Source organism: Felis catus, chromosome A3, assembly GCF_018350175.1.
Source record: "Felis catus isolate Fca126 chromosome A3, F.catus_Fca126_mat1.0, whole genome shotgun sequence".
Classification (NCBI taxonomy): domain Eukaryota; kingdom Metazoa; phylum Chordata; class Mammalia; order Carnivora; family Felidae; genus Felis; species Felis catus.
Genome location: NC_058370.1, coordinates 15,960,071 through 15,983,909, shown reverse-complemented (window position 1 = coordinate 15,983,909; position 23,839 = coordinate 15,960,071). Strand labels below are relative to the sequence as shown.

Genomic DNA, 23,839 nt, shown 5'->3' with positions numbered 1-23,839 from the left:
CATGTTTTATTGTTGTTTTCTTTTTTAAACCTACATATAAATTTTCTTTCCTCCTCTGTGATCTACATCTGTGTGTTTAAAAAGGAAAACTGTGTTCTCATCACACTCCAGTCAGGAAATTAGAAAACACTGAGTATTTAAACAGGGATTTATTTTCATTAAGCTAATTTTATTGAGGCATGGCTTACACACAGTGAAACACACAGGTCTTAACATACGGTTTACCGAGTCTTTACAAATGTATACGCCTGTGTAATCAATAGCCCCATCAAGGTACGAAACATTTCCATCCTCTCAGGAAGTTTCCTACGGCGCCTTCCCCGTCATCCCCTCCACCCCTGAAGGCAACCACGGTTCTGAGTTCCAGCACCTTAGATGACGGATAGCTAGCTGCCTGTTCTTAACATAAAGAGCATCTCGCAGGAGGTATTGTCTTGTGAATGGCTTCTTTCACTTGGCACCAGCTGTTGGGATGCAGGGTTTGAGGGAGAGCAGAGCCCAGAAGCCGCGATCAACCAGCAGAAGGTGGAATCACAGCAGGGCCGGCTGCGGGGAGCAGGAGCCCCCAAGGACACGCAGCCTTGCAGACCTAGCAAAAAGTGATGGAGATGGGGAGGCAGACCTGGCTTCCGTTAGTGCCTTCCATTGGTCACGTCACCCCCTCCCCCGGAAGGTGAGAGGCAAGGGAGCCCGGGAGTCTAGGGCCCTGAGATACTCTGTAGAGGAGGCGAAGGGCGGGCCCCAGCTCACAGAAGGCACAGGACCTGCCCCTGGAGACAGCTGCCTCCAGCACTTTACTCAGGTAACACCTCCTCCAAAAACCCCAGACAGAGAATCACAGGCAGCGTCTGGGCCACTTATTCCTCACAAAACTCTAGTTCACAGATGAGAAAGCTGCTTGGACGCCCAGTTTACCTGACTCAAGGCTGAGTTGATGCTCTCTTACGGAATGAGAGTTTCAGTGGGTCAGGCTCCACAGGGGTCATTGCCGGGGAAAATTCGGAGAATATCCCTAGAAACAGTGAGAGCGAGGATGAGGACAACAGACCTGTGTCCAATGATTCCTGCATGTGGGGCGCTTGCTTCCGGGCACTTTACCCACAATTGCATGTTGCCCTTGGGACATCCCTAAAGGAAAGCGCTATCGATATTCCCATTTTAGAGATGGGTAAACTGAGACCCAGAGTAACGGGTTGTCCTAGGATTGTGGTGCTGGGCCCTGGGCCATCTGGCTACAAGGCCTGTGACCTCACTATCAAGCAGCTGTGAACAGAGCTGCACAGAGTGGGCTTGGCCATCTGGCCCAACCCAGCTCTGCTGTTTCCTGGTGTGATTTTAGGCGGTACCTAACTTCTTTGTGCCTCAGGGTCCTTTTCTCTAAAGTGGGCTGAACAGCAGGGCTCTACACAGAGGGTTGTTGAGTATTCTGAGACTGAAATAACAATTTTAATTTTTTTTTAACGTTTATTTATTTTTGAGACAGAGAGAGACAGAGCATGAACGGGGGAGGGTCAGAGAGAGGGAGACACAGAATCTGAAACAGTCTCCAGGCTCTGAGCGGTCAGCACAGACCCCGACACGGGGCTTGAACTCACGGACCGCGAGATCACGACCTGAGCCGAAGTCGGACGCTTAACCGACTGAGCCACCCAGGCGCCCCTGAAATAACAATTTTAGCTATCATCCTCTTGACTTGACCTTTTAGTGCTTTAGTTTTTTCATCTGTAAAATGGGCATAAAGAGCAGTACCCACCCTAAAGGATCACTGTGTTGATGAGTTCCCATATTAGGTCGCGGTAATTCCTAATTACGGTAATTCACCCTAATTCATGAATTAGGTAATTCATCCTAATTCGCGGTAATTCACCCGAACTACAGGCTATTATTATTGTCCTGCCCTCACGGTTCTTTGGCAAGTCAGGGAAAGATATGAGGCAAAGGCTGGGAATTTTGTTTGTAAAGAAGAGGAGGTCATTTTGGGGGCACAGGTTAGGTGAAAATCAGACTACCCCCACTGAAACCCACAGCTGGAGGTGCTGGGCCCAGCCATTCCCCGTTACATTTATACTTGTTAAATATCCATGTTGTTGCGGGTAACAATCGTGCATTCCTTCTCATCACTGTGGTATTATTCCCTTGCACGAATAGACTACATTTTCTCTACCCGTTCTATGCCTGATGGGTAGTTTCCAGATGGGGGCTATTATGAATAGGGTGTCATTCTAGTCCGTGTCTTCTGCTGGATATTGATGAACACTTCTGTTGGATCAACATTCAAGAGTGGAATTGCTGGGGTCTGCACTCTTCTTCCTGGGTTCGATTATCTTCCAATAGATGGAGGTCTCTATACAATAAGTACTCAATAAAGACTTATTGCATAAATAATAAGAGAGCTGGGGCGCCTGGGTGGCTCAGTTGAGTGTCGGACTCTTGATTTTGGTTCAGGTCATGATCTCACGGTTTGTGAGTTTGAGTCTCGCATCGGGCTCTGCACTGACAGTGTGGAGCCTGCTTGGGATTCTCTCTCTCTCTTCTCCTCTCTCTGTTCCTCCCCTGCTTGTGTTCTCTCTCTCTCTCTCTCTCTCTCTCTCTCTCTCAAAATAATGAACTTTAAAAATTAATGCTAAAAGAGCTAGTATTTATAGAGTTCTCACCACATACAAGACTCTGCTCCAAGCATCTTCTATGTAATCTCTCACTTGACCCTCATAATAACATTTGAAGTATAATTATGCCCATTTCACTGACAGAGAAACTGAGATGGCAAATTGAGGAAAAAGCCCCAAGTCCACAGGGACAGAACCAGGATTCAAACCCAGAGAATCCTGCTCGAGAGCCCATGCCCCTGGCCACCAGGCTCCCCTGTGAGCAGTTGCTGCAGTGTTCAGGGGTGAGGCCCACGGGCCTGGACAGGTAGCTGTGGGCATGGGAAAGAGGGAACAGATGGAGAATCAGCAGAGCCTGACATTGCCTGTGAGATCTGGTTTGAAGGATGCACGTGAGCAGCACGGGAACTAAGATACCCAATACAGCCCTGGGCTTTGGGCTGGAGGGTGGCAGAGTGGAGGGGCCACCAACAGAAACCCGGGGGAGTGGTGGAGGCTCTACAGGCGGCAGATGAGGGGGTGTCCTCGATGCCTTGAGTTCGAGGATGCAGTGGTCACCTAGGACAGTGTGGCCAGAGGCAGCTGGAGATCAAAGACGATCAAAGATCATAGACTGACATAGAGACATGAGTTAAGGTCGGGAATTTGAGTCGCTGCACAGAGGAGTAGATGACCACATTGACCCGGCCATTTAGTTATGGAAATACAGACAAGTATGGGGTTTGCTGGTATGTATAAACTCTTACCACCCTGTCCTCTCCACCGCTCCCCAGCCAGGGCTACCATCATCTCTGCCCCGATGACCTCACACCCTCTTCTTGCTCTCCTGCCTTCCACCCTGCTCCTTGAAGTGTGTGCAGAGGGATCCTGTTCAAGCCAAGCCAGACCACGCCGCTCCTGCACCTGAGAACATCTAAAGGCCTCCACACAACCTACAGCGCCCCTCACTGTGCCCCAGTCACCTGTCTGCCCTCATCCTCAATTACTCTCCCCCTTGCTCGTGCTGCTCTGACCTCATGGTCCTCCTGGCTGTCTCTTGAACATGCCAGACATTCTCCCACCTCAGGACCTTTGCGCTGGCTGTTCCCTATGCCTGGCATAATCTTCCCCCAAGTTTCCCCATGGCTAATCCCCTCACTTTCTTTCAAGTTTGACTCACAAAGTAAACACTTCACAGAGAACCTGCCTCAGCCACCTTGTTCCGTCCCTCTGATGCGTGTAGCGTGTTTTAACACACTACCTGACTTGTTTGTAACATTTATTATTTGTTGCCTGACTCCGCAAGTGCTGGCTGGGACCTATTTTTTCTGCTTTGTTTCCTGGATCTCCAGGACTTAGAACAACACCGAGGACAGAACCAGGCTTGGTCCTTATTGAATGAATGAAATGATATACCTTCATTCAGCATTTTGAAAAAGGGATTTAATGGGGGCTTAGAAAAGTAAATACGCCATCGTTGTCAAATGGGAGTGGCTGCCCGGTTGGCAGTGATTTCCCAGTGGCCGTGTTTGGGTGGGTCAGAGCTCACCCCATCCCCACCCAACACTCAACCTCAGTAGTTCTCAGAGTGGGGTCCCCGGACCAGAAGCATCAGCATCATCTGGGAACTGGTTAGAAATGCAAATATCTTGTGTCACATTCCAGATTCACAGAAACTCTTGAGACGGGGCCCAGAAGTCTGTGTTTTAATAAGTCGTCCGCCTCATTAAAACTGTAAGGTTAATCAGGAGTGTGGCTCCAGGGGAGAATGGGAGAGGACAGTGGTGCGCTGCTGCCCCCTTGTGGCACTCGCGCGCATGAACGGCCGAGATGCCCGGCGGGGAGGAGCCCTGGGAGGCAGGAGGGCAGGGCGTCTCCACCCGGAAGGGCCTTGCCCAAAGGCAGGGAAGAAGCGGGATCCTTTACTGTTTGCACCAGCGCCACAGTTTTCTTGACTCCAAACACTACACGGATGCCTCTGAGGACCCCTGCACCGCCCTGAGCGAGAGCACCTTAATGTGGCCCACCCCCTCCACGACTCCGAGTCCCTCGTCCACAATCCAGCTCCCTCCTCCCAGTGGCCAGACTATGCAGCGGGGAGCTGCTTCTGGAGCCCAGTCATGGTTATGTCACTCTGCTTAAACCCCTCCGAGGCTCAGAGCTGCCCTCTGGCTTGGGTCCAGACTCCGTCCATGACTCACGGGGTCCTGCTTTGTCTTCCCGCCTCCACTGTGCCCCACCACGCTGGACGGCTTGGGCTCCCCACCCCCCGCCAGGAGCACTCTTTCCCCCACGTCTTCACTTAGATGACCCCCAGATTATTTTCCATTAGTCGCAGCTGCCATGTCTACCTGAGGTCAACCTTCCCCTTGTGCGCTGGCTCCCACCACTCTCACCTCGGGTGATGTTCGGGGAAGTCCCCCTTTCCACTCCCACGTCTTCCCATTTCTCCCTCTCTTCCCGATCATTCCCGCACACATACACACGTGTTGGCTGCTCCACTAAGAGGTTGGGTGCCCTCTTCAAGGGGCAGCTCCAGCAGCCTCACTGTCACATGCCTCTCCGTGGCTACAATGTGGTCTAGGATGTCAGCCAGATCCTCAGCAACAGGGTCATGATTTAGCTGATTCTCAAGAACTTTGTCCTCTTCTGCTTTGATTGATTGTAACATCAGGGGGACCCCAAGGGCAGGAGCCCGGGCCTCTTGGACACCCTGAGGTTGGCCAATGAACATAGTTGTGAGTGGTCCCATCATACTGGTCTGGTTCTTCTCTGTGGCCTATTCACTGCCTCCTGGCCCCTCACCACTGGCTTTCATAGAAGCGTTCTGAATCCCACTGCTGGGCTAGGTCTTTTCATCCACTCTTGGTGAGAAGGGGACATTAACATGAGCTGCCTCAGCAGCTTCTCCCCAGCCCTGAAGCCAGCAGGCAGCCAAGCACCGGCGGTTGACTTTGACTTTCACCCTCTCCTCGCTTCAAGGACGGGACCTCCAGGTCCTGATAACCCTCCTGCATCCCCCAGGCTTGGAGACATCCCATTCATATCCCGTTGCCCTCCTGTCCTCTCTCGATCCCTGCTCCGTGCCCCACTCGCACCCCACTCAAAGCCCAAGGTTTGGGAACCGTGGCATCCACACTGTGTCACTGCTCACTCCAGGTGGCCAGTCTGGGGGCCTAATGGGAAGTCCCCCCGAGGCTGTTCGCTCAGATTTCTCAGCTATCTCAATTCGATCTCCCAAAGAAATCTACATGTATTTTAAAATCTCCTGTCAACGGTCATATTTGTAATGTGTCCTTAATCACTGTGGTGCACATATGGGTCTTCATCATAATTTTTTTGCCGTTTATTTATTTTTGAGAGACAGAGAGATGCAAAGCGTGAGCAGGGGAGGGGCAGAGAGAGGGGGAGACACAGAATCCGAAGCAGGCTCCAGGCTCCAAGCTGTCAGCGCAGAGCCCGACACGGGGCTTGAACCCACGAACCGTGAGATCATGACCTGAGCTGAAGTTGGTTGCCCAACCAACTGAGCCACCCAGGCTCCCCAGGAAGGACTATTTTACCGCTGACCATGTTTAGATTTTCTGGCATATGTGATAATAAAGAGCAGATCAAATTTAGCCGGTCTTATTCGAGTTTTAAAAGTCTTTAAAAACAACGCACCCCTTTATCACCTGCCTCTGGGGGTACACCACTCCAACACCATGACCCCGCCTTGCCACATCACTGCTTACTAGCTAAACCCCAAAGTCTATTTCTCAGTTACATAACACTCCTAACAGGTGCTTCTGGGCGATAGTCTCCTCCACAAAATGATTAAGAGACTCGGCCTCCTTCAGTCTTATGGCTCCACCCCATCCCCACCTTATCGGCATCCAGAATAGCACGCACAGGTCAGGTAGGCGGGTCAGCCATCCCATGCAACGCCTCAAGAATGTTTCTGGAACAACTGGGATCAGTGGCGAACAATTACCATCATTTTGAGTCAAGTAGCCAAACGGCCACTGGCTAAGCTTTCAGTTGCCAGAGGCTACGTCTGCCACCCTGAGAAGAGACTGCCTGAAAAATGAAGTCACACCGAGCCAAGTAATTAAGGGAGACAGATGCCAGGCAATAGGGTATGAGCTGCTGGGTCCAGCCATGCCTGAAGTTATACCTCCCTAAACCTTTCAGTTATGGGAACCTGTAAATTCCGTTTCTATTTAAACCAGTCTGAGTTGGGTTTCTATCACTTGAATTAAAAGAGTCTTGACAAATATAATTGTATATGGTAGTGTAATTACCAGTCTATTCTTGGCTTTTCTGTTGGGCTCTGCTCCCTAGAAGCCAAGTAGATTTCTGATTCATCCTTGTGTCCCTGAAGCCAGCACAGGACCTGGCACACGGTAGGTATTTACCACATGCCTGCTGAATGGTGACAGACTTGGGTTCTAGCCCTGATTCCACCTCCGGTTTGTGACCTTGAGCATTGAATTCTCCTTTCCAAGCCCAGTTTTCAACTGTAATGACACGGTCATCTTTGCCCTTCCCTGCTTGAGGGCTGTGGTGAGGACCAGAGAAGTCCAGGCTGATGGAAGTGCTTGGCAAACTCTAAAGCTCTACATACATTGGAGCTATAATTATATTTTCAAGGATGTACATTTTGTCCTAATTTCACCAGCCCCGACAGACTGTGGGTTCTTGGGACACAAAGCAGACAGCATGTTGGAAGAACAGAAGGATCTGAGAAGAGCATACTCAGCTGCCCCCAGCACCACCTCCATCAACACCAGCCTTGATGACCCTGCAGATGAGACGAGCCAGATGGACCCCTGGTGGCCGGCACCTGCCCCCCACGGAAATTGGTGAGACCAGGCATCTCAGTGTCTTCTTAAATTTGAGTCCTTATAAGTGCTGTGACAGTGGGGCAGAGGGTGGCTGGTTGTTCTCCAAACTGTCTCTCTCTTCCTCCTGGGCACCCAGAGAGAGACCCCACCTTCTGGCCAGGGGACTGAAGTCTGGCCGTGGGATAGGATTTCAGATCTGAACCATAAGCACCCCACTTACAATCCTCCACACTCGCTCTTTGCCTTTGTCCACTGGTCCCATCCAGAGGACCCAATAGACGGCTCCAAGGGTTTTTTTTTTTTTTTTTAATGTGTATTTATTTTGAGAGACAGAGAGCAAGCAGGGAAAGGGCAGAGAGAGGGGGAGAAAGAGAATCCCAAGCAGGCTCTGCATCGTCAGCACAGAGCCGGTGTGGGGCTTGAACCCACGAACCATGAGATCATGACCTGAGCCGAAACCAAGAGTCAGACGCTTCACTGACTGAGCCACCCAGGCACCCCTAGAACATTGTTCTTAACTGTTCTCTGTGAGCCTAGGTCCCCTCACATAGCTGTTTGTTGGGGACCACGATCAAAAAGACACGACTAACGATTGACCCCTGAGCTGGACCCAGTACTCGAGGCTCCTCAGCCTCTCCCCTGCCCTTGGAATGTGGGTTCCACTTGCCTTTCCTGTTCCCAGAGCCTGCTCCAAGGACACAGCCGTGAGATGGTGATGTGGTGTTGAAAACACCCGCACAGTGTATGTGACTGAGCCCAGTTAGGGCCCCCTTCATGAACCCTTAAGATTTGGCGGGCAGGTGCAGGGATCCATTCGTCTTCCTGCTGCCTGGGACAAGCCTCATATGGGAGTTCCCTTTGCCATTATTAAAACTGCCACCTACCAACCTGGAGTGGCCCATCTCTCTCTTGGGTATCTCCCTGTGCTCCTCAAGCGGGGGCTGGTTTCAGACTATACCCGGGAAGCTCAAGAGAGGGTTGTGAGCCTATACTGGTAAAATCTATGATCTCCTTCTCTGATTAGTAAAATTAAATACATAAAATAACATATATGGGGTTACAAAGGAAACAAATTACTGAAATATGGTCACTAAAATTAAAAAAAAAAAGTGAGATAGTTACATATGTGCTTCATTTTAACACAGTAAACAAGATCGAGTCTAATTACCGTCATTTCAATGTGGTGATTGTCTGCAGTTAACTGCAACGTGATGCGACAATACCTGTGACTTCGATCGGCAACAAGTAGGTACAGCTAATGCCACCTTGTCCACGTTCCTAATCGAAGGACGTGCTAAGAGTCAGCTCGAGGTGAGTGTAAATAAAGATGCAATTCTTTTCCCTCTCAAGTCCATAAATCCCTAAATTCCATCCATAGATCCCTCGACTCCGGGGTAAGAGTCTCTGCTTTAGGGCAGGACAGAGCCACGAAAAAAAGGCCTGTGTCCTTGGGTGACCACATAGAGCGGAGACCCCTGCAACACGCATGCAACCCAGAGGAAAAGGCAAATTTTTTCCAGGAACGTCAAGACTCTGGGGCCAGGCTTGATTTACTGCGCCAGCTGGGTGAACCTGAACAGGCCATCCAACCTTTTCTGGACTTCCATAGCCTCATGGAGAAAATGCAGACCATGATCCCAGGCTTACAGGGCGGCCATGAGGACAGGAGACAATAGCTCGAGAGGTTTGCAGACTCTATGTAATGTATGTCTGAGGTCTTCAGACACCAGCCGGTGAACTGGTACTGAAAATAAGGGCAACGCAGTGGAACTTCATCAAGTTAAATGGATACCATCTGTAGGACTGGCCTTTACCCTGAACTTATGACCTCTCTAATTTGAGGGGTTATGAAATTGACTCTCTTCTAAAATGAGGATGCCTATAAATAACGCTTGTGGATTTCCCCCATTGTTCTCACTTTGCAAAGGGAGTTGGCGGTGTTATTCGGACTCACAAATAATTTCATGAAATTTGGTGGTTTATGAAGACCAAAAAGTGGGAGACCGCACAAATAGCCATTCTTATTATCACTCCAAACTAATAAAGCTTAGAGAGGATTTGATCCCTGACCTGGCAGAAGTCTGAATAACAATAATACTTAATATGTACTGAGGGTTTCAACGTGTCCCCAAGTGATCGAAATATTTGACCTGCATCACTGGTTTATTGAATAATCTGAACTTAGTGAGGGGACACACAGAAGCGGGGTTTAGTTTTTCTTCAGCTGTTGTCTTTGAACACATTGCATCAAACCTCTCCTTGCCCATGCTTTTTAGTCGGGCTGAGATACCTCATCATATCCTACTGAACACTTCTGCTAAGTCAGGACTGACCCTTCACTTCAAGAATGCATTGTTATTTAATGTAACAAACTGTTAAGTAGCCTAAGTAGGTGCACCTTGTTACACTAGGTGGTAGGTACTATTATTAAAAGCATCTTACAGCGCTCGCTTCGGCAGCACATATACAAAAAGCATCTGACAGATACTAAGGCCCAGAGAGGTGAGGTAAGTTGCCTGAGGCCACACAGCTAGTAAGTTATAGACACAGGATTCAAACCCAGAATGTCTGGCTCTAGAATCTTGCTTTTAATCTCTGCAGCACTGAAAGCAGTGTGAGGGTCCCTTTAACACCTTTCCCACCCCCCACCCCTTCTAAGTTCTAGCTTCTCCTGTTACGAGGCCTGGAGGGAGCAGTACAGGAAAGGAGGCAAAAATCAAGTTGGTGTTGCTTGAGGTCATCTCAGGGGGATGGATTCCTTCTGTGTGTCCAGTGTCCGAAGGCTGGTATCCTTGGGCCACGTGAGTAGCTTATTCAGGGAAATCTAGGACCCATGGACCTCACTGAGACCCTGTCCCCAGAAATACACTTCATAGCCTCTTTCTGCCAGAGTCCTCTTTCCTGGAAAGCAAAACGATCATCCCTTTTGGGCAGGATACTGAGCAGATGGCCCAGCACCTACTCAGCTCACGGGAAGCTCTCCCATCCTTGCGTGGCCAAATGGCTGGGGGTGCGGGATGCCCTCCGCCCTGCCATCTCTCTTGAACCACTTTCTTCCAGCCCAGACTCTGCGGGCAGATGTGCAAGCAGTTGGAGAAACAGATACCACTCACCGGCTCTGGCAGGAACCCCAAGTCTCTACAAGCAGGATCTATGAGGACAAGGGGAGTACCCCTTTGTTCTTTCCCCAAGAAAGCAGAGAAGAAAAGGCATGTCGTTTCTCCCTGTTCTAGAAAATCATTCTCAAATTCTAATCTTCTGCTGAGGGGGTGGGGATGGGGTAGGAGAAAACCTGGTATGATGTCCCTAAGAAGGTCCTACAGGCATGTGTCTCGTGGCTTTCTGGAAATAGGGGGTATCTAGCACCTTGTGGTTTTAAGTGGAAATAGGAGGCAACAGAAGCCCCATTTAAGAATCTGTTACGTGTATGTTGTCGAATTTAACCCCCACAACAGCCCTATAAGGTAAGTTCATTAATTAGGGTAACGGCAGTTGCTATAACAAGCAAACCCCCAAATTCAGCCACTTAATGCAATAGAAGTTTATTTCTTACTCACGTAATAGTCCAAAGCAGGTGTTCCTGGCTGGAGTTCCTTCATGTGGTGAGCCAGGTAGCTTACAGGTTATGGCTCCACCAAACTCCGGGACCTTGGGAGCCTTCTGCAGCTAGATTGCCCTCAGGGTGGAGAAGTTCACCTGCTCCTTAAAGGCCCCACCTAGAGATGACACTCACCACGCCCACTCACATTCCATTGGTGTGGGCTAGTCATGTGGTCACGCTAGGAAGCAAAGGAGGCTGGGAAGTGTAGTCTCCATCTGGGCAGATGTCTTTCAGAGATGATTCCACACTAGGTAGAAGCTTTCTTTACAATGTCTGTTTAATCAGCCCACCAGGTTAACCAGTGCTCTGCATTTCATTGGAACACGACACTCCTGCCCCAGGCACAATGAAAGCTCACAGCTAGTGGGCCACTGCCTGGCATTCCATTCTGCTGCCTCCCACAGAATGGTGTTGTGGGCTGAAAGTCTGTGTACCTCCCGTCCCCAAATTCATATGCTGAAATCCTAATCCTCAATATGAAAGTATCGGGAGATAAGGTCAAGAGTGGGGAGCGCTTATGAATGGGATTAGTGCCCTTATAGGAAGAAATAGGAGAGAACTTGCTTCCTCTCTCCGCTCTCTGCCATACGAGGAGAAAACAAGAAGACGGCCATCTGTAAACCAGAAAGAGGACTTTCACCAGCCGCGCCGGCCCCCTGATCTCAGACTTCCAGCCTCTGTCACCGTGAGAAATAAAAGTTTCCTGTTTAAGCCACCTCATCTCTGGGATTCTGTTTTGGCAGCCTGAGCTAAGACAAATGGCACGTTTGCCAAGAATCTGCTGGGCCTGTTCCCAAACCAGTTTGCACCGGCCACACTTGTTATTGTAACGATATTCCACAGGCTGATGAAATACGAGTGCAAAAAGGAAGAGATTTGTTTTTATGAAAATTCGGTAGAGACGAGTTGCTAAAAAACACTGTCAATTTAGGCATGGAAGAAACAATGACAAGAGATCCAGAAAAAACCTGCCACGAGAGAGAGAGATTCTGCACTCGAGTTGCTACACAGTATCTTCAAATCCTTGTTCCACTTGAAATAAACCCCCGTCAGAAATCAGAAGATAGATCCTGTAGCTGCTGTAAGGAGGACAACGCTAAAAGCCAATTAGCAGCTCAAGAATGGCAAATGTTCTAGGTGTTTATCATTTAAAATAATTCTGTGCGGGGCGCCTGGGTGGCTCAGTCGGTTGAGCATCCGACTTCAGCTCAGGTCAGGATCTCTCGGTCTGTATTCGAGCCCCGCGTAAGTTCAAGCCCCGTGTTGGGCTCTGTGCTGACAGCTCAGAGCCCGGAGCCCGCTTCCGATTCTGTGTCTCCCTCTCTCTCTGCCCCTCCCCCCCCCAAACATAAATAAACATTTTTAAAAAATAATAAACGAAAAACCATTTTATTGTGAAAATTCTCAGGCATACACTAAAGGACACAGAATGGTTTCACAACTCTCCATTCCCCCTTCAGTTAGTTTTCTTAATGTTTATTTATTTATTTTTATTTTTGAGAGCGACGGGGGGGGGGGGGGGGGGAGGGGCAGAGAGAGATGGAGACAGAAAATTCCAAGCAGGCTCCGCGCTGTCAGCACAGAGCCTGATGTGGGGCTCAACCTGACGAGTCATGAGATCGTGACATGAGCTGACATTGAGTTGAGCATTTTACTGACTGAGCCAGGCAGTGTCCCACCCCCGTCAGTTAGTTTTTAAAATTATTAACCAGAACAAAAGTTTTAATATCTCCACTAGCCCAAACTCCCAATGGCGCCAACCGAATGGCCGCAGACTCCGTGTCAGGAGTCCTTTGAGCAGCTCTGGCGGGTCCTGACAGTCAGGGACAGGGTCATGCTCAGCTGCCACTTATCCCCTGACCAGTATCTGCATCAGCCTAGGGACAATGGTGCCCCCCCCCCCAACACACACTGGGTACAGCTATGGTGTTTCTGGTAGGTTCCATCTCTCTGGGCCCCTCGAACCAGTGCCTGGAAGATTCTGCAAGATCCCCAAATCCTACTATAACCTTCTTTAAATTAGCGAGAGGCAGCTTTTAACATCTTGCAGCCCAGATCCCTCAATGATCCTCCAGCTGCAGAAAGGTCACAGCTGCCACCTCCAAGAAGCTGGTACCTGAGGCCCAAATGATCCATTCTTTAAGAACGGAGACAAGAGACAGAGATCTTATCAGGAAAAATGCCTGAGCCCTCCAGGCTTCTGGAAAATTACTGAACTATATTCTAACTATAAAAATCAATCCTTTGAGATCCCAGGAGGCCTGGGGAATAATTGGGGTGGAAAAGGAAAAGACAACATTAATTGGGTGTAAGGGGTACTCACATGTGCTGGGACCAGTACAGAACTACTGGTACTCCCATGTCACAGATGAGGAAACTGAGGCTCAAAAGTGACGTCATTTGTCCAAGATGGAACAGAGATCTGACTCACTCAGAAACTCCTGTTCTTTCTGGATTACTGCCCTACCATGTGCCACCTTGGATGACAGTCCCTTCTCTCTCCCTGATCCTGGGTCTTCCCTCTGACATGAATGGCATGGCCTGTCTGGCTCACAAAGCTTTCAGAAAGCTCCAGACTCATAAGGGATGTGAAGTGCTCTGAAAGGCACCCAGGGTCCAGCTGGGGACTGGGATCACCCTTCTTGTTGTCCTCAGAGCTGGCAACCCTGGGGCTCTGGAAGAAGATCAGTGGCCTCACTGAGGGGCCATGCGTGGGACTCCGGCATGAAGGGACAGAGGAAAATCACTCGGTCCCCTCAAGTTCCCAGAGTGGGAAGAAGGGGAGCAGGTGGGGGGGCAGGTGAAGGGGGTGTCTCGGAGTGTTGCTGTTTTTGGTGACGGCTCAGCTGACGGTTTTGCAAGCTGAGAAACACACACACACAAACTCTAACCTCCTCTGGCTTAAAATAGAGCTGCTGAACCAAAAATGCCAAGCACAGGGCACAGTCACCTGCCCGGCGGGGCCAGACAGCTCCAGCATGGCCCCAATAATACCCACCCTCAGTGGGCACATCTGACAAACCAGCTGGGTGTCACAGGGTCCTCACGATGACGGTGGAGGCAGGCAGCCAGCCAGTACTCCTCAGCTCCATCTTCGAGAAGAGGAAGGTGAAATCCAGAGAGGCAATAGGGGCGGGGGGGGGGGGGTTAATAAAGCCGGCGGCATCTTGCCTGACGAAGCACCATGGTGCATTGGAAGGATCATGACCTTGGGGACCGCGCAGCCCCGAGTTCGAGTCCTGGCTCAGCCCCTGCCTGGCTGTGAGGACGGGACAAGCAGGGCATCTTCTCTGTGCCATGGTTTCCCGCACTAGAAAGGGAGGGCCCCGTCGGTAATGTGGGAGAATGTGCCTGGCACACACATGCACTTCCAGAAAAAGAATTCCTGACATCTGCAGGCAGACAGTTGTAAAAAGGGAGGAAAAGTAGTGAGCTGCTACTGGGCACCTGGAAAGTGACACACAACATCTTCTATAATCCTCGACGCGGTCCCATGAAGGGGGCGTTATTATCACTTTCATTTCTCACATGGGAGAAGCGAGGCCAGAGAAGTGTTCTACCCACACTCACCCACCGGGAAAGTGGAAGAGCTGGAATTTGAACCCAAGCCTCGTTGACTCCAGCTGTGTCAATGACCGGGATCGTGAATTGTCCCCGGGAAGTTCTTCTCAGGCCCTTCTCAGGCTGTAAATCCACGGTGCTTCCCCATCCCCCCAAGACTGTGGCCCCGGGTCTTGCCCCTCTGAAGTCTGGGCAGGAATCAAAAAAGTTACAGGGGTGCCTGGGTGGCTCAGTCGGTTAAGTATCCAATTCTTGGTTTCGACTCAGGTCATGATCTCGCAGTTCGTGGGTTCGAGCCCCGCATCGGGCTCTGGGCTGACAGCTCAGAGCCTGGAGCCTGCTTGGGATTCTGTGTCTCCCTCTCTCTGCCCCTCCCCTGCTCATTTTCTGTCTCTCTCTCTCAAAACTAAATAAACACTAAAAAAATTTTTTTTAATTTTTTTGAATAAAAAATAAAAAAAGAATAGAAAAGCTACAAATAAGGCTGCAGCGCCAGAATCCTGCTTCTGGGTCTCTGAGCCGCGGTCTGGCTCCTCAGGAAGAGAAGTGAGTCAGAGCACACGCCACAACGTCTCTATGGGCCTGGGTGTTCGCTCACTTGTGACGTCCGAGGCAGTGCCTAACACTTCCAGATGGTCCTCAGGGGCAGATGCTGCTCTGGGTGCCTCCGGCTTATGGGCTCCTTCGATGCTCACATCAGTGAAGCCGTCCCTGCTGCTGCTCCCAGAAATGGTCACAGACGTGGCGGCTCGAACAACACCAACGTGCCATCTTCCACTTCCGTAGGGTGGAGGGCTACCTGGGTCACACAGATGAACTGCGCTGAAACTGAGATGCTGGCAGGACTGCATTCCTTCCGGAGGTTCCAGGGAGGAACTTCCTTGCCTTTACCAGATTCTAGAAGCCACCTGCTCTCTTTGGCTTGTGGCCCCTTTCTCCATCTTCAAAGCCAGCGACGTCAGGCCAATTTCTTCTAACGGTTGTCCCTCTTCTGCCTCCCGTGTCCACGTGTAGGGACCCTTTTGAGGACACCGGGCTCACCCAGACTGTCCAGGATCACCTCCCGTCTCCAGATCAGCTGATTAGCAAGCTTCCTTCCACCTGCAACCACCCCCCTCCTCTCTGCCACGTACCCTAACCTATTTACAGGCGCCAGGGAAAGAATGTGTGCATCTTTGGGGGGCCATTCTGTCGAGCACAGCACCTTATGAGATAGGAGCTTTTCCAAACCCCTTTTACTGGGGGTGGGGAGACTGAGGCATCCCAGGTCCACACACTGGTAAGCAGCAGAACTGGGATATGAACCCAGGCAGTCACGGTGCAGAGTCCGTGCTCTCAACTTCTACAGGCGGCTGTGGCTCCTCTGTCCGCAGCCACCAGGTGTGCGCTGTGCCAGATCCGGGTGCTGAGGACAGAGAGGGGACCGAGGTAGGATTCCTGTCCTCAGGGGGAGCATAGATATGGAATGTGAGGATCCCAATGCACTGGAAAGAAGGGAAGACGGCAGGAACTCAGAGGCCTCTGGCGGCACAGAGAAGGCCGCCCGCGGAGGGGTCAGGGAAGGAGATGTCCAATGAACTGGGAGCTGAGGATGAACAGGGCATCGGCCATCCAGGCCTATAGCGTAGGAGATCGTGATGACGATATGCATGAATACTTGCCAAGCGCTTCACCCGGGGTCTGGCCCCTGGCAGGCATTCGATACATGTGGGCTGCTGAGTGTAATGGAGAGAAGACTGTTTCAAGCAAAGCAAGATTTTGTGCAAGGAACTGAAAGTTCTGTCTGCCTGAAACACACAAAAAACCGCAAAGGGGCTGCTGGAGTAGAGATGGGGGGTGGGGGGGGGGACAGGGGATGCATGCCAAGGCTGCAGCAGAGACCAGGCCATGCAGATGCTCTGGACACCTGCAAGAGAGGCTGCCCGTGCTCGTCCCGAATCTCCACGAAGACCCACCCATTTCAGAGTGAAATGAATGGGTCTCACCTCAGCGCTGGGCGGCAAGAGTGGATTCCTAGGGAGTGAGGTCAACGGAAGGCTCTCCGAGCACCCAGCCGGTCAGGCGAAAGACCCAGGGGTCATCCGGAGCGCCCCCTTGCCCTCCATATCCAGCCCATCAGCAGGTGCTGCTGTTCCGTGCATGCGTCAGGGTAACACCAGCTGCAGTAACAGGCTGGCCCCACAGCTCAGGGCCTTAATGCAACAGAAGTACAGAATAGGTGCTCCTGGCGTGGGGCAGCCTTGGGCTGCGTGGTCAGGCACCCAGTCCCCTTCCACCCTGCGGCTGTGCTCTCTTCTAAAGCCTTTGCCTCTCTGCATTCAGCCTGCAGGTGGGGGAAGAGAGGTGGAGTGCGGCACCGGGAGGGGTCACTTCTGCCCACATTCCATTGGCGGCAGTTCTAAGTGCAAAGGAGGCTGGGAAATGTGGCTATAGCTGTGTGCGCCCAACTCCAGCCCACCACCCTATCCCAGATCCAGCCCCCCACCTTCTCTGCACCTCCAGTGCCCTGCCCCTGGTCCAGGCCAACCCCCACCACGCGTGGGGACTACGAAACTCTCCTAACTGGCCTCCACTCTTAGTCACCACCCCTTTTCCACAGGACAGCCAGGATGCTCTTTTTTTTCTTTTTAATGTTTATTTATTTACTTCTTTTTTTTTTTAATGTTTATTTATCTTTGAGAGAGACAGAGACAGAGCTTGAGCAGGGGAGGGGCAGAGAGAGGGAGACACAGAATCCGAAGCAGGCTCCAGGCTCTAAACTGTCAGCACAGAGCCCGACGCGGGGCTCGAACTCACAGACCGCAAGATCATGACCCGAGCCAAAGACGGACCCCCAACCGACTGAGCCACCCAAGCGCCCCAGGATGCTCTTTTTTAAAAATGCTAATCAGAGGGGTGCCTGGGTGGCTCAGTCCGTTAAGCATCTGACTCTTGATTTCAGCTTCGGATTCTCTCTCTCCCTTTCTCTCTGACCCCCCACCCCCAGCTCATGTTATCTCAAAATAAATAAAATTTTAAAAATTATTTAAAAACATACAAATGTCTATCAGATCACTGGTGTGGGCATCCTGCTTACAGCCTTTCCAGCTGTAAGGAATAGACCTGCGTAAGGACTTGTAAGACCCTGTGTGAAATCGCCTGTTTTCCTTCCGCTGCCTGCCCCTCCACCCCCCAGCTCCCCGACCCCCCTGGTTCCAGCCACACTGCTTCTCTGCTTAAAGGACTTGCACTGGCTGCCTAGATGCTCCCTAGTCACTCCTCAGAGAGGCCTGTCCCGCCACCTCAGCTGGTGGCGCCCACCTCCCCCCCCCCCCCCGAAACTGTCTCCCTTCTGTCCCACACTTGTCTTCAATGATCTTCGTGTGTCTGTGCTGTCGCCAACCCTCTTTCCTAGAGTTTCAGCTCTATTTACCCCCAGGAAGCTTGTTTGCACCAGTAGGTGCTCAGTAAAGATCTGACGGATGACTGACTGACTGAACGAACGAGTGAATGACTGGCCCAAGGTCACAGAACCAGAGTGGTGGATGGGACATCTGCACGGCCGGGCTTTGGGCGCTTTGCTCCAGCTGTCACCCTGGGCAGACACCTGCGCCGTTGGGTAAACAAAGGCAGGTGTTGGCAGGGGGCGGGGCGGCAGGAGGAGTCCTCTCGGTCCTCCTCGGCCCCCCCCACCGAGGCCCCGCCTCCGCCCCCCCCCCCCAGCTCCCCCCTCCAACGCCCGGCCGCCCGCAGCCCGCTCCCCGCCGCGCGGGGCGGAGGGCGCAGCGCGGGGCGGCCGTCGGGGCGCATGGACGGGCCCGGGGCGCGGGGCCCGCGGCGCCGCCATGAGGAAGCAGAGCGTGCGCACGGCCGCGCTCATCCTGTGCATCCTGTCCTACCTGCTGGTGGGCGCCGCGGTCTTCGACGCGCTCGAGTCCGAGGCGGAGCGCGGCCGCCAGCGGCTGCTGGCCCAGAAGCGCGGCGAGTTCCGGAGGAAGTACCGCTTCTCGGCCGAGGACTACCGCGAGCTGGAGCGCCTGGCGCTGCAGGCCGAGCCGCACCGCGCCGGCCGCCAGTGGAAGTTCGCCGGCTCCTTCTACTTCGCCATCACCGTCATCACCACCATCGGTGAGCGGGCCCCGCGGCGCCCCCCGCCCCGGGCTCGAACCCCTCCTCTGCCCCTGCCCGGGCCCGGTGGCTGTGGACCAGTCGTTTCAGCCGCCCTCCGCCGAAAGGGGACGGCGTCCCACGCGGGCGGGGCTGGGAGGAGTCGGGAGCTCAAGTTCGCCCAGAGGTGGCACGCGGGAGTGCTCGGGGAAAGCCTCCAGGGGCCGGGAGACAGGTGGAGCGGGGCGAAGCGCGAGTGGCTGGAGACGGAGGCTTCCTTGCCTGGCTGCATCACACTAGCTGTGTGACCTCAGACAAGTTGCTTAACCTCTCTGAGCCTCAGTTTTCTCCTTTGTAAAATAGGGCTGCTAATAGGCCCTATCTCAGGGCTGTACCGAGATAATTATTGCCAAGGAGATAATGTGTGCAGAAAGTTTTAGCGCAGGGCATGACACATACAAAGCACTAAAAAAGAGAGAGAGATTGATTTTTGTATTATAATTATTATGCCGTTACTCCATGACAATGGGATCTAGTCTGTCTTAGTCACTGCAGTGTACCCAGCCGAGCGCATAGTAGACACTCAATAAATATTTGTTGAAGGAATGACTGATTACCACAAGCTTTGGACCTCACCCTCGGGGATCCAGAGCAGTTTCTCTGCAGCATCTGGACCGTCAGTCGTTGCCATGGCTACCGTCTGGCTGGTACCTGCTGAGCAGAAGCCTGGGGAAGCAGGAAAGGAGAGAAGCAGGCTCTGCAGGGCTCCAGGCTGGGTGTCCGCTGCTTCCCAGGCCCCAGCTGTGGATGTCCAGGCACCCCCTAGAGCTTGGATCACCACTGTGGAAGCCTGAGCTTTGGAGAAAGTTTTTTCCTAATGCTCTTGGCGAACGAATGTGAGCTGTGGGTTAAAAGCCCGAGTTCTGCAATTACATAGCCCAGAGTTCTGTTCTCATCTCTGCTGCCTCCTGTCTGTCTCCTCTGGCAATTGAACGTACCTCCCGGAGCCCTGGTTTTCTCGACTGCAAATGCAGTGCTTGCTACCTCGCTGGGTGGTTGCCAGGTTTAAATGAGGTCAAGTGTGTAAAATGCTTGGCAAGGTGCCTGAGGCTAAATAGGCACTATTAATTGGTCATAATAACAATATAACAATTCATTGTTTGCCAGCTGTGGGCCCGGCTCCCACTCAGCCCATTATGACCCCTCCTGTGAACATGGGCACCCCTGCTTCCCTACCCAGGCTCAGCCCAAGACACTCTCTGTTGCCATGCCCAGTGGTGTGGGACCCCATCCACCTTTTCTGCCCTCCCCCACGTTATCTGGAAGGCTCACAGCTGGTTTTGGCCTTTTCTGTGGGCTGTTCCTCACTGGCACCTTGGGAGCTGGGGGAAAGGGACCCAGTTTGGAAACAGCTGGAGCTTTGCCTTTTCCGGCCACCTGGGGGCGCCAGCTGGGGCTGTGTGGTCCCGGCTGCAAAAGCCAGCCTTGCAGAGAGCCCAGCGCCAGAACCCAGGAGCTAGAGCTCTGCAAGAGGCACTGAGGCGCAATGGAGGAGAGTGGTTAATGGCTCAGGCCCTGTGATGTTTGGGCAGCTTCCTTGCTCTGAGCCTAGTTACCTTGTCTGCAAAAACGGGAGACTAATATTCCATACAGTAATTATGAGGGTAAAATAAAATAATCTATGTAGAGTACCTAGCATGTTTAGTTATTATCATTGTTCGTTTCACTCTGTCAAAGCCTGACCTAGCCCCAACCAGCTGGAAACAGCGCTGCTTCGCATCTTACTGCTAAAAAGGTTCCCCTGTGTCGCACTCAGCACCCCCTTCAGTTTGATTTGATTATTGATGATGAGCATTATCGATATTAAACTTTCATTGGGCCTTTTGTCTGTGTCAGGCTCTGTGCAGGGCACTGGTGACTAGGGACACACAGAAGTGATTGGCGTGGTCTCTGGCCTCAAGGAGCTCACAGTCTCGTGGGCGGAGCTCCCCCCCAAAACAGATAGGGGGCAAACTGATGGGGCCACGCAATAGAAATGTGGATGTGGAGCCACAGATCTTTAATAGCATGTATTGTGTCGATATTCTGAATAAATGACGTGTGCATGCAGCATACACAAAAGGGTACAGAATGAAAAGGAAGTCTCCCTCTCACCCTGTCCCTCAACCCATAAATCTCTTTCCCTGGGTCAAATACAGTTACTGGTTTTTTGTGCATCCTTCCACATATATTCTCTACCTGTGTATTCCTTTAAAACACACACACATATATAGACATTAGGTTATACACACTGTTTTGTCTTGCACTTTCTTTTTTCACTTAATATATTTTGGCGATTTTTAAAAAATCAATCCCTAAAAAGCTGTGTCATCTTTTTCTTGGCCGTATAGCAGCATTTCTCAACCCTAGCACTACTGACACGTCGGACCGGATAACTCTGTTGTGGAGGGAGGGCTGGCCTGTGCATCACAGGATGTTTAGCGTCCCTGGCCTCTACCCACAAGATGCCAGGAGCACACAACCATCCCAGTTGTGACACCCAAAATGTCTCCAGACATTGCCAAATGTCCCCCTCAGGGACAAAATGACCCTTGGTCGGAACCATTGCTGCGTAGGGCTCTGTCATTTGGTTGGCACCATGATTTATTTCACCAGGCCCCTACCGATGGACACTTAGGTTGCCTAGTTTTCACCACGAGCGACGATGCTTCCCTGATGCCCCCCATGCACACCTCACTTTGCACACACATGTATTTTGGAGGACTAACTTCCTAACTGTGGAAATGCACAGGCCAAGCGTTTGTGTGTTTACATTTTGGCAGATGGTGTCCATTTGCTAGAGGGGGCACCTTCTTTGGACTTTTCCTGGGTCATGGGCCTCTTTGAGAATACCCTGAAAGCTTTCGCTCCTCTCTCCAGGAATGCTCGGTACCTGGGGATGTCATGGTGGTCCAGGACTCCAGGAGGCCCACTCGTGTGTAGGTCTCCGACAGCAGTCGAGGGGACCTGATGAAGAATTACTGCTTCAGACTGAAGAAGTGCTTAGCGAGGGCTGGCTTGGAGCAGGATGTGGGAAGTCGTGGACTAGGGCAGCAGGGAAAGGGCTATCCAGGGGAGGAAAAAAACCATGAGAAGAGGCATGTGGAGGTGGGAATGCTGGTTGGGGGAACAACACAGGGTGGGGCTGGACAGGTGCGGGGTGGTAGGGGGAGTCAGATCACCAAGGAGCTCCGACACCAAGTGAGAAGTGGTAGGTGCTTTACCCTGTGGGTCCTGGGGCACCATGGAAGATTTTGCTTGATGTTTAAATCAAGGCATACTTCACACACGGTGAAACACACATTTTTCAGTGTAGCAGCCCTGGGCAAGTTCTCACGGGTGAGGACCTGTCCTGCAGCCACCACCGAGACTTAGCAGGCTCCCATCACCCCCAGATTTGTCATGCCCCTTTCTGGTTAACCCCCTCCTCCAACCACAACGACTGGCGACCGCAGATCTGCTCTCTGTCCCCATGGTTTTGCCAGAATGTTTCCAGAATGCCATTTCAGTGGAACCATGGAGTGTGTAGTCTTTTGCGCTTGGCTTCTTTCGCTCCCGTAATGCAGCTGAGACCCATCCTTTGTTGGCGCAGGTAACCCCAGTTCATTCCTTTCTGTTCCGGAACGGAATTGCATTGTACGTGCGTACCGCAGGTTGTTTACGCGTTCCCCAGCCGAGGGACGCTGGGTTGTTTACAATTTGGGGCGGTTAGGGATAGCCACACAAGGTTTCAAAGGCGGGGAATGACCTAGTTAGAAGCAGCAATTCAAGACGCTGCGCAGGCTCCGGGGGGCAGGGGAGGGAGCCCGGACAGGGCGGCTGCGGCCGGTGCTCACCACCCCTCCCCTCCGCTCTCCCTGCAGGGTACGGCCACGCCGCGCCGGGCACGGACTCGGGCAAGGTCTTCTGCATGTTCTATGCGCTCCTGGGCATCCCCCTGACGCTGGTCACCTTCCAGAGCCTGGGCGAGCGCCTGAACGCGCTGGTGCGGCGCCTCCTGCTGGCGGCCAAGCGCTGCCTGGGCCTGCGGCGGCCGCGCGTGTCCACCGAGAACATGGTGGTGGCCGGGCTGCTGGTGTGCGCCGCCACCCTGGCCCTCGGGGCCGCCGCCTTCGCGCACTTCGAGGGCTGGACCTTCTTCCACGCCTACTACTACTGCTTCATCACCCTCACCACCATCGGCTTCGGTGACTTCGTGGCGCTGCAGAGCGACGAGGCCCTTCAGAGGAAGCCGCCCTACGTGGCCTTCAGCTTCCTCTACATCCTCCTGGGGCTCACGGTCATCGGCGCCTTCCTCAACCTCGTGGTCCTGCGCTTTCTGGCGGCCAGCACCGACGCGCCCGAGCGCGCCACTCGCCGCGCCAGCCCGCTCCGCCTGGGGGCGCCCGAGAGCCGCGGCCGCCCTCCGCCCCGCTGCCCTGCCCGCGCCGGGGGCTCCGCCTCCATCTCGTCCCGCGTGCACCGGCTGCAGCTGGGGGCCCGCGACAACTTGGCCTTCTCACCCCCCTCGAGCCCTGGGGCTGTGGGCGGCGGCACGGTGGGCAGGCCCCCGGCCCGGCGGAAGTCCATCTGACAGCCCTGTCCCGGGCCCCGGAGGGTGGGGGTTGGGGGAGGTCGAGGGAACAGGAGGGGCTAGGGTCACCTGTCAGGGCATGGAGAGGGTAGAGTGGCTGTGGCCTCAGGGCCGTCTTCTGCCACGAGCAGTGTGTCTTTCCCTTCTGTGGCCAGCCCCTCCCTCCTCTCCAAAAATCCATTAAAGCCGCACCTTAAGCACAAGCACGTCCTGTAGGTGCAAATCCCCGTGGTCCGTGGTCCGAACTGTTTTAGGAAGGCGCGGCCACATCAGCCACCCAGGAGAGGCTCTCCACAGGCCCATGTCATCAGCTAGCCCTCCCGAGTGGAAACAGGTGGCTGTTTCTCCGCTGAGAGAGGAGGCAGGTTTTCCGTGTTGTAAGGGAAAATGCGGGACTTTCAACCCTGGGAGCCAGGCAGTGAGGCCAGCTGCTCACACCAGGAGAGGCATAGGGATCGGATGCACTGAAGGGAAACAGCTCCTGTCCCCGAGTGGGGCGGACAAATCTGCACTATTTAAACGATCGCTCATCCTCTTGCTCAATGTGTAGAGTGGAATTGAACCCTGT

At 52.7% G+C, this 23,839-nt stretch overlaps 1 protein-coding gene and 1 long non-coding RNA gene across 2 annotated transcripts; one reads left to right on the top strand and one right to left on the bottom strand.

Moving 5' to 3' along the window:
• Nucleotides 1-152: 152 nt before the first annotated feature.
• Nucleotides 153-11,147, bottom strand: LOC123384299. Its single transcript, XR_006595143.1, has 3 exons — nucleotides 10,969-11,147; nucleotides 916-1,012; nucleotides 153-589 (listed from the first exon to the last, which is right to left on the bottom strand). It is a non-coding gene; the product is annotated as an uncharacterized LOC123384299 (long non-coding RNA).
• Nucleotides 11,148-18,321: 7,174 nt separating this feature from the next.
• On the top strand, nucleotides 18,322-23,808 carry KCNK15 (potassium two pore domain channel subfamily K member 15). Its single transcript, XM_023251210.2, has 2 exons — nucleotides 18,322-18,680; nucleotides 22,562-23,808. The coding sequence occupies exons 1-2, from the start codon at nucleotides 18,398-18,400 to the stop codon at nucleotides 23,269-23,271; spliced, it is 993 nt and encodes a 330-aa protein (XP_023106978.2). The 5' UTR covers nucleotides 18,322-18,397; the 3' UTR covers nucleotides 23,272-23,808.
• Nucleotides 23,809-23,839: the final 31 nt, after the last annotated feature.

Coding starts and splice junctions, on each gene's coding strand:
- KCNK15 (XM_023251210.2), top strand. CDS start 18,398: ATGAGGAAGCAGAGCGTGCGCACGGCCGCGCTCATCCTGTGCATCCTG. Junction 18,681..22,561: donor CACCGTCATCACCACCATCG/GTGAGCGGGCCC, acceptor CTCTCCCTGCAG/GGTACGGCCACGCCGCGCCG.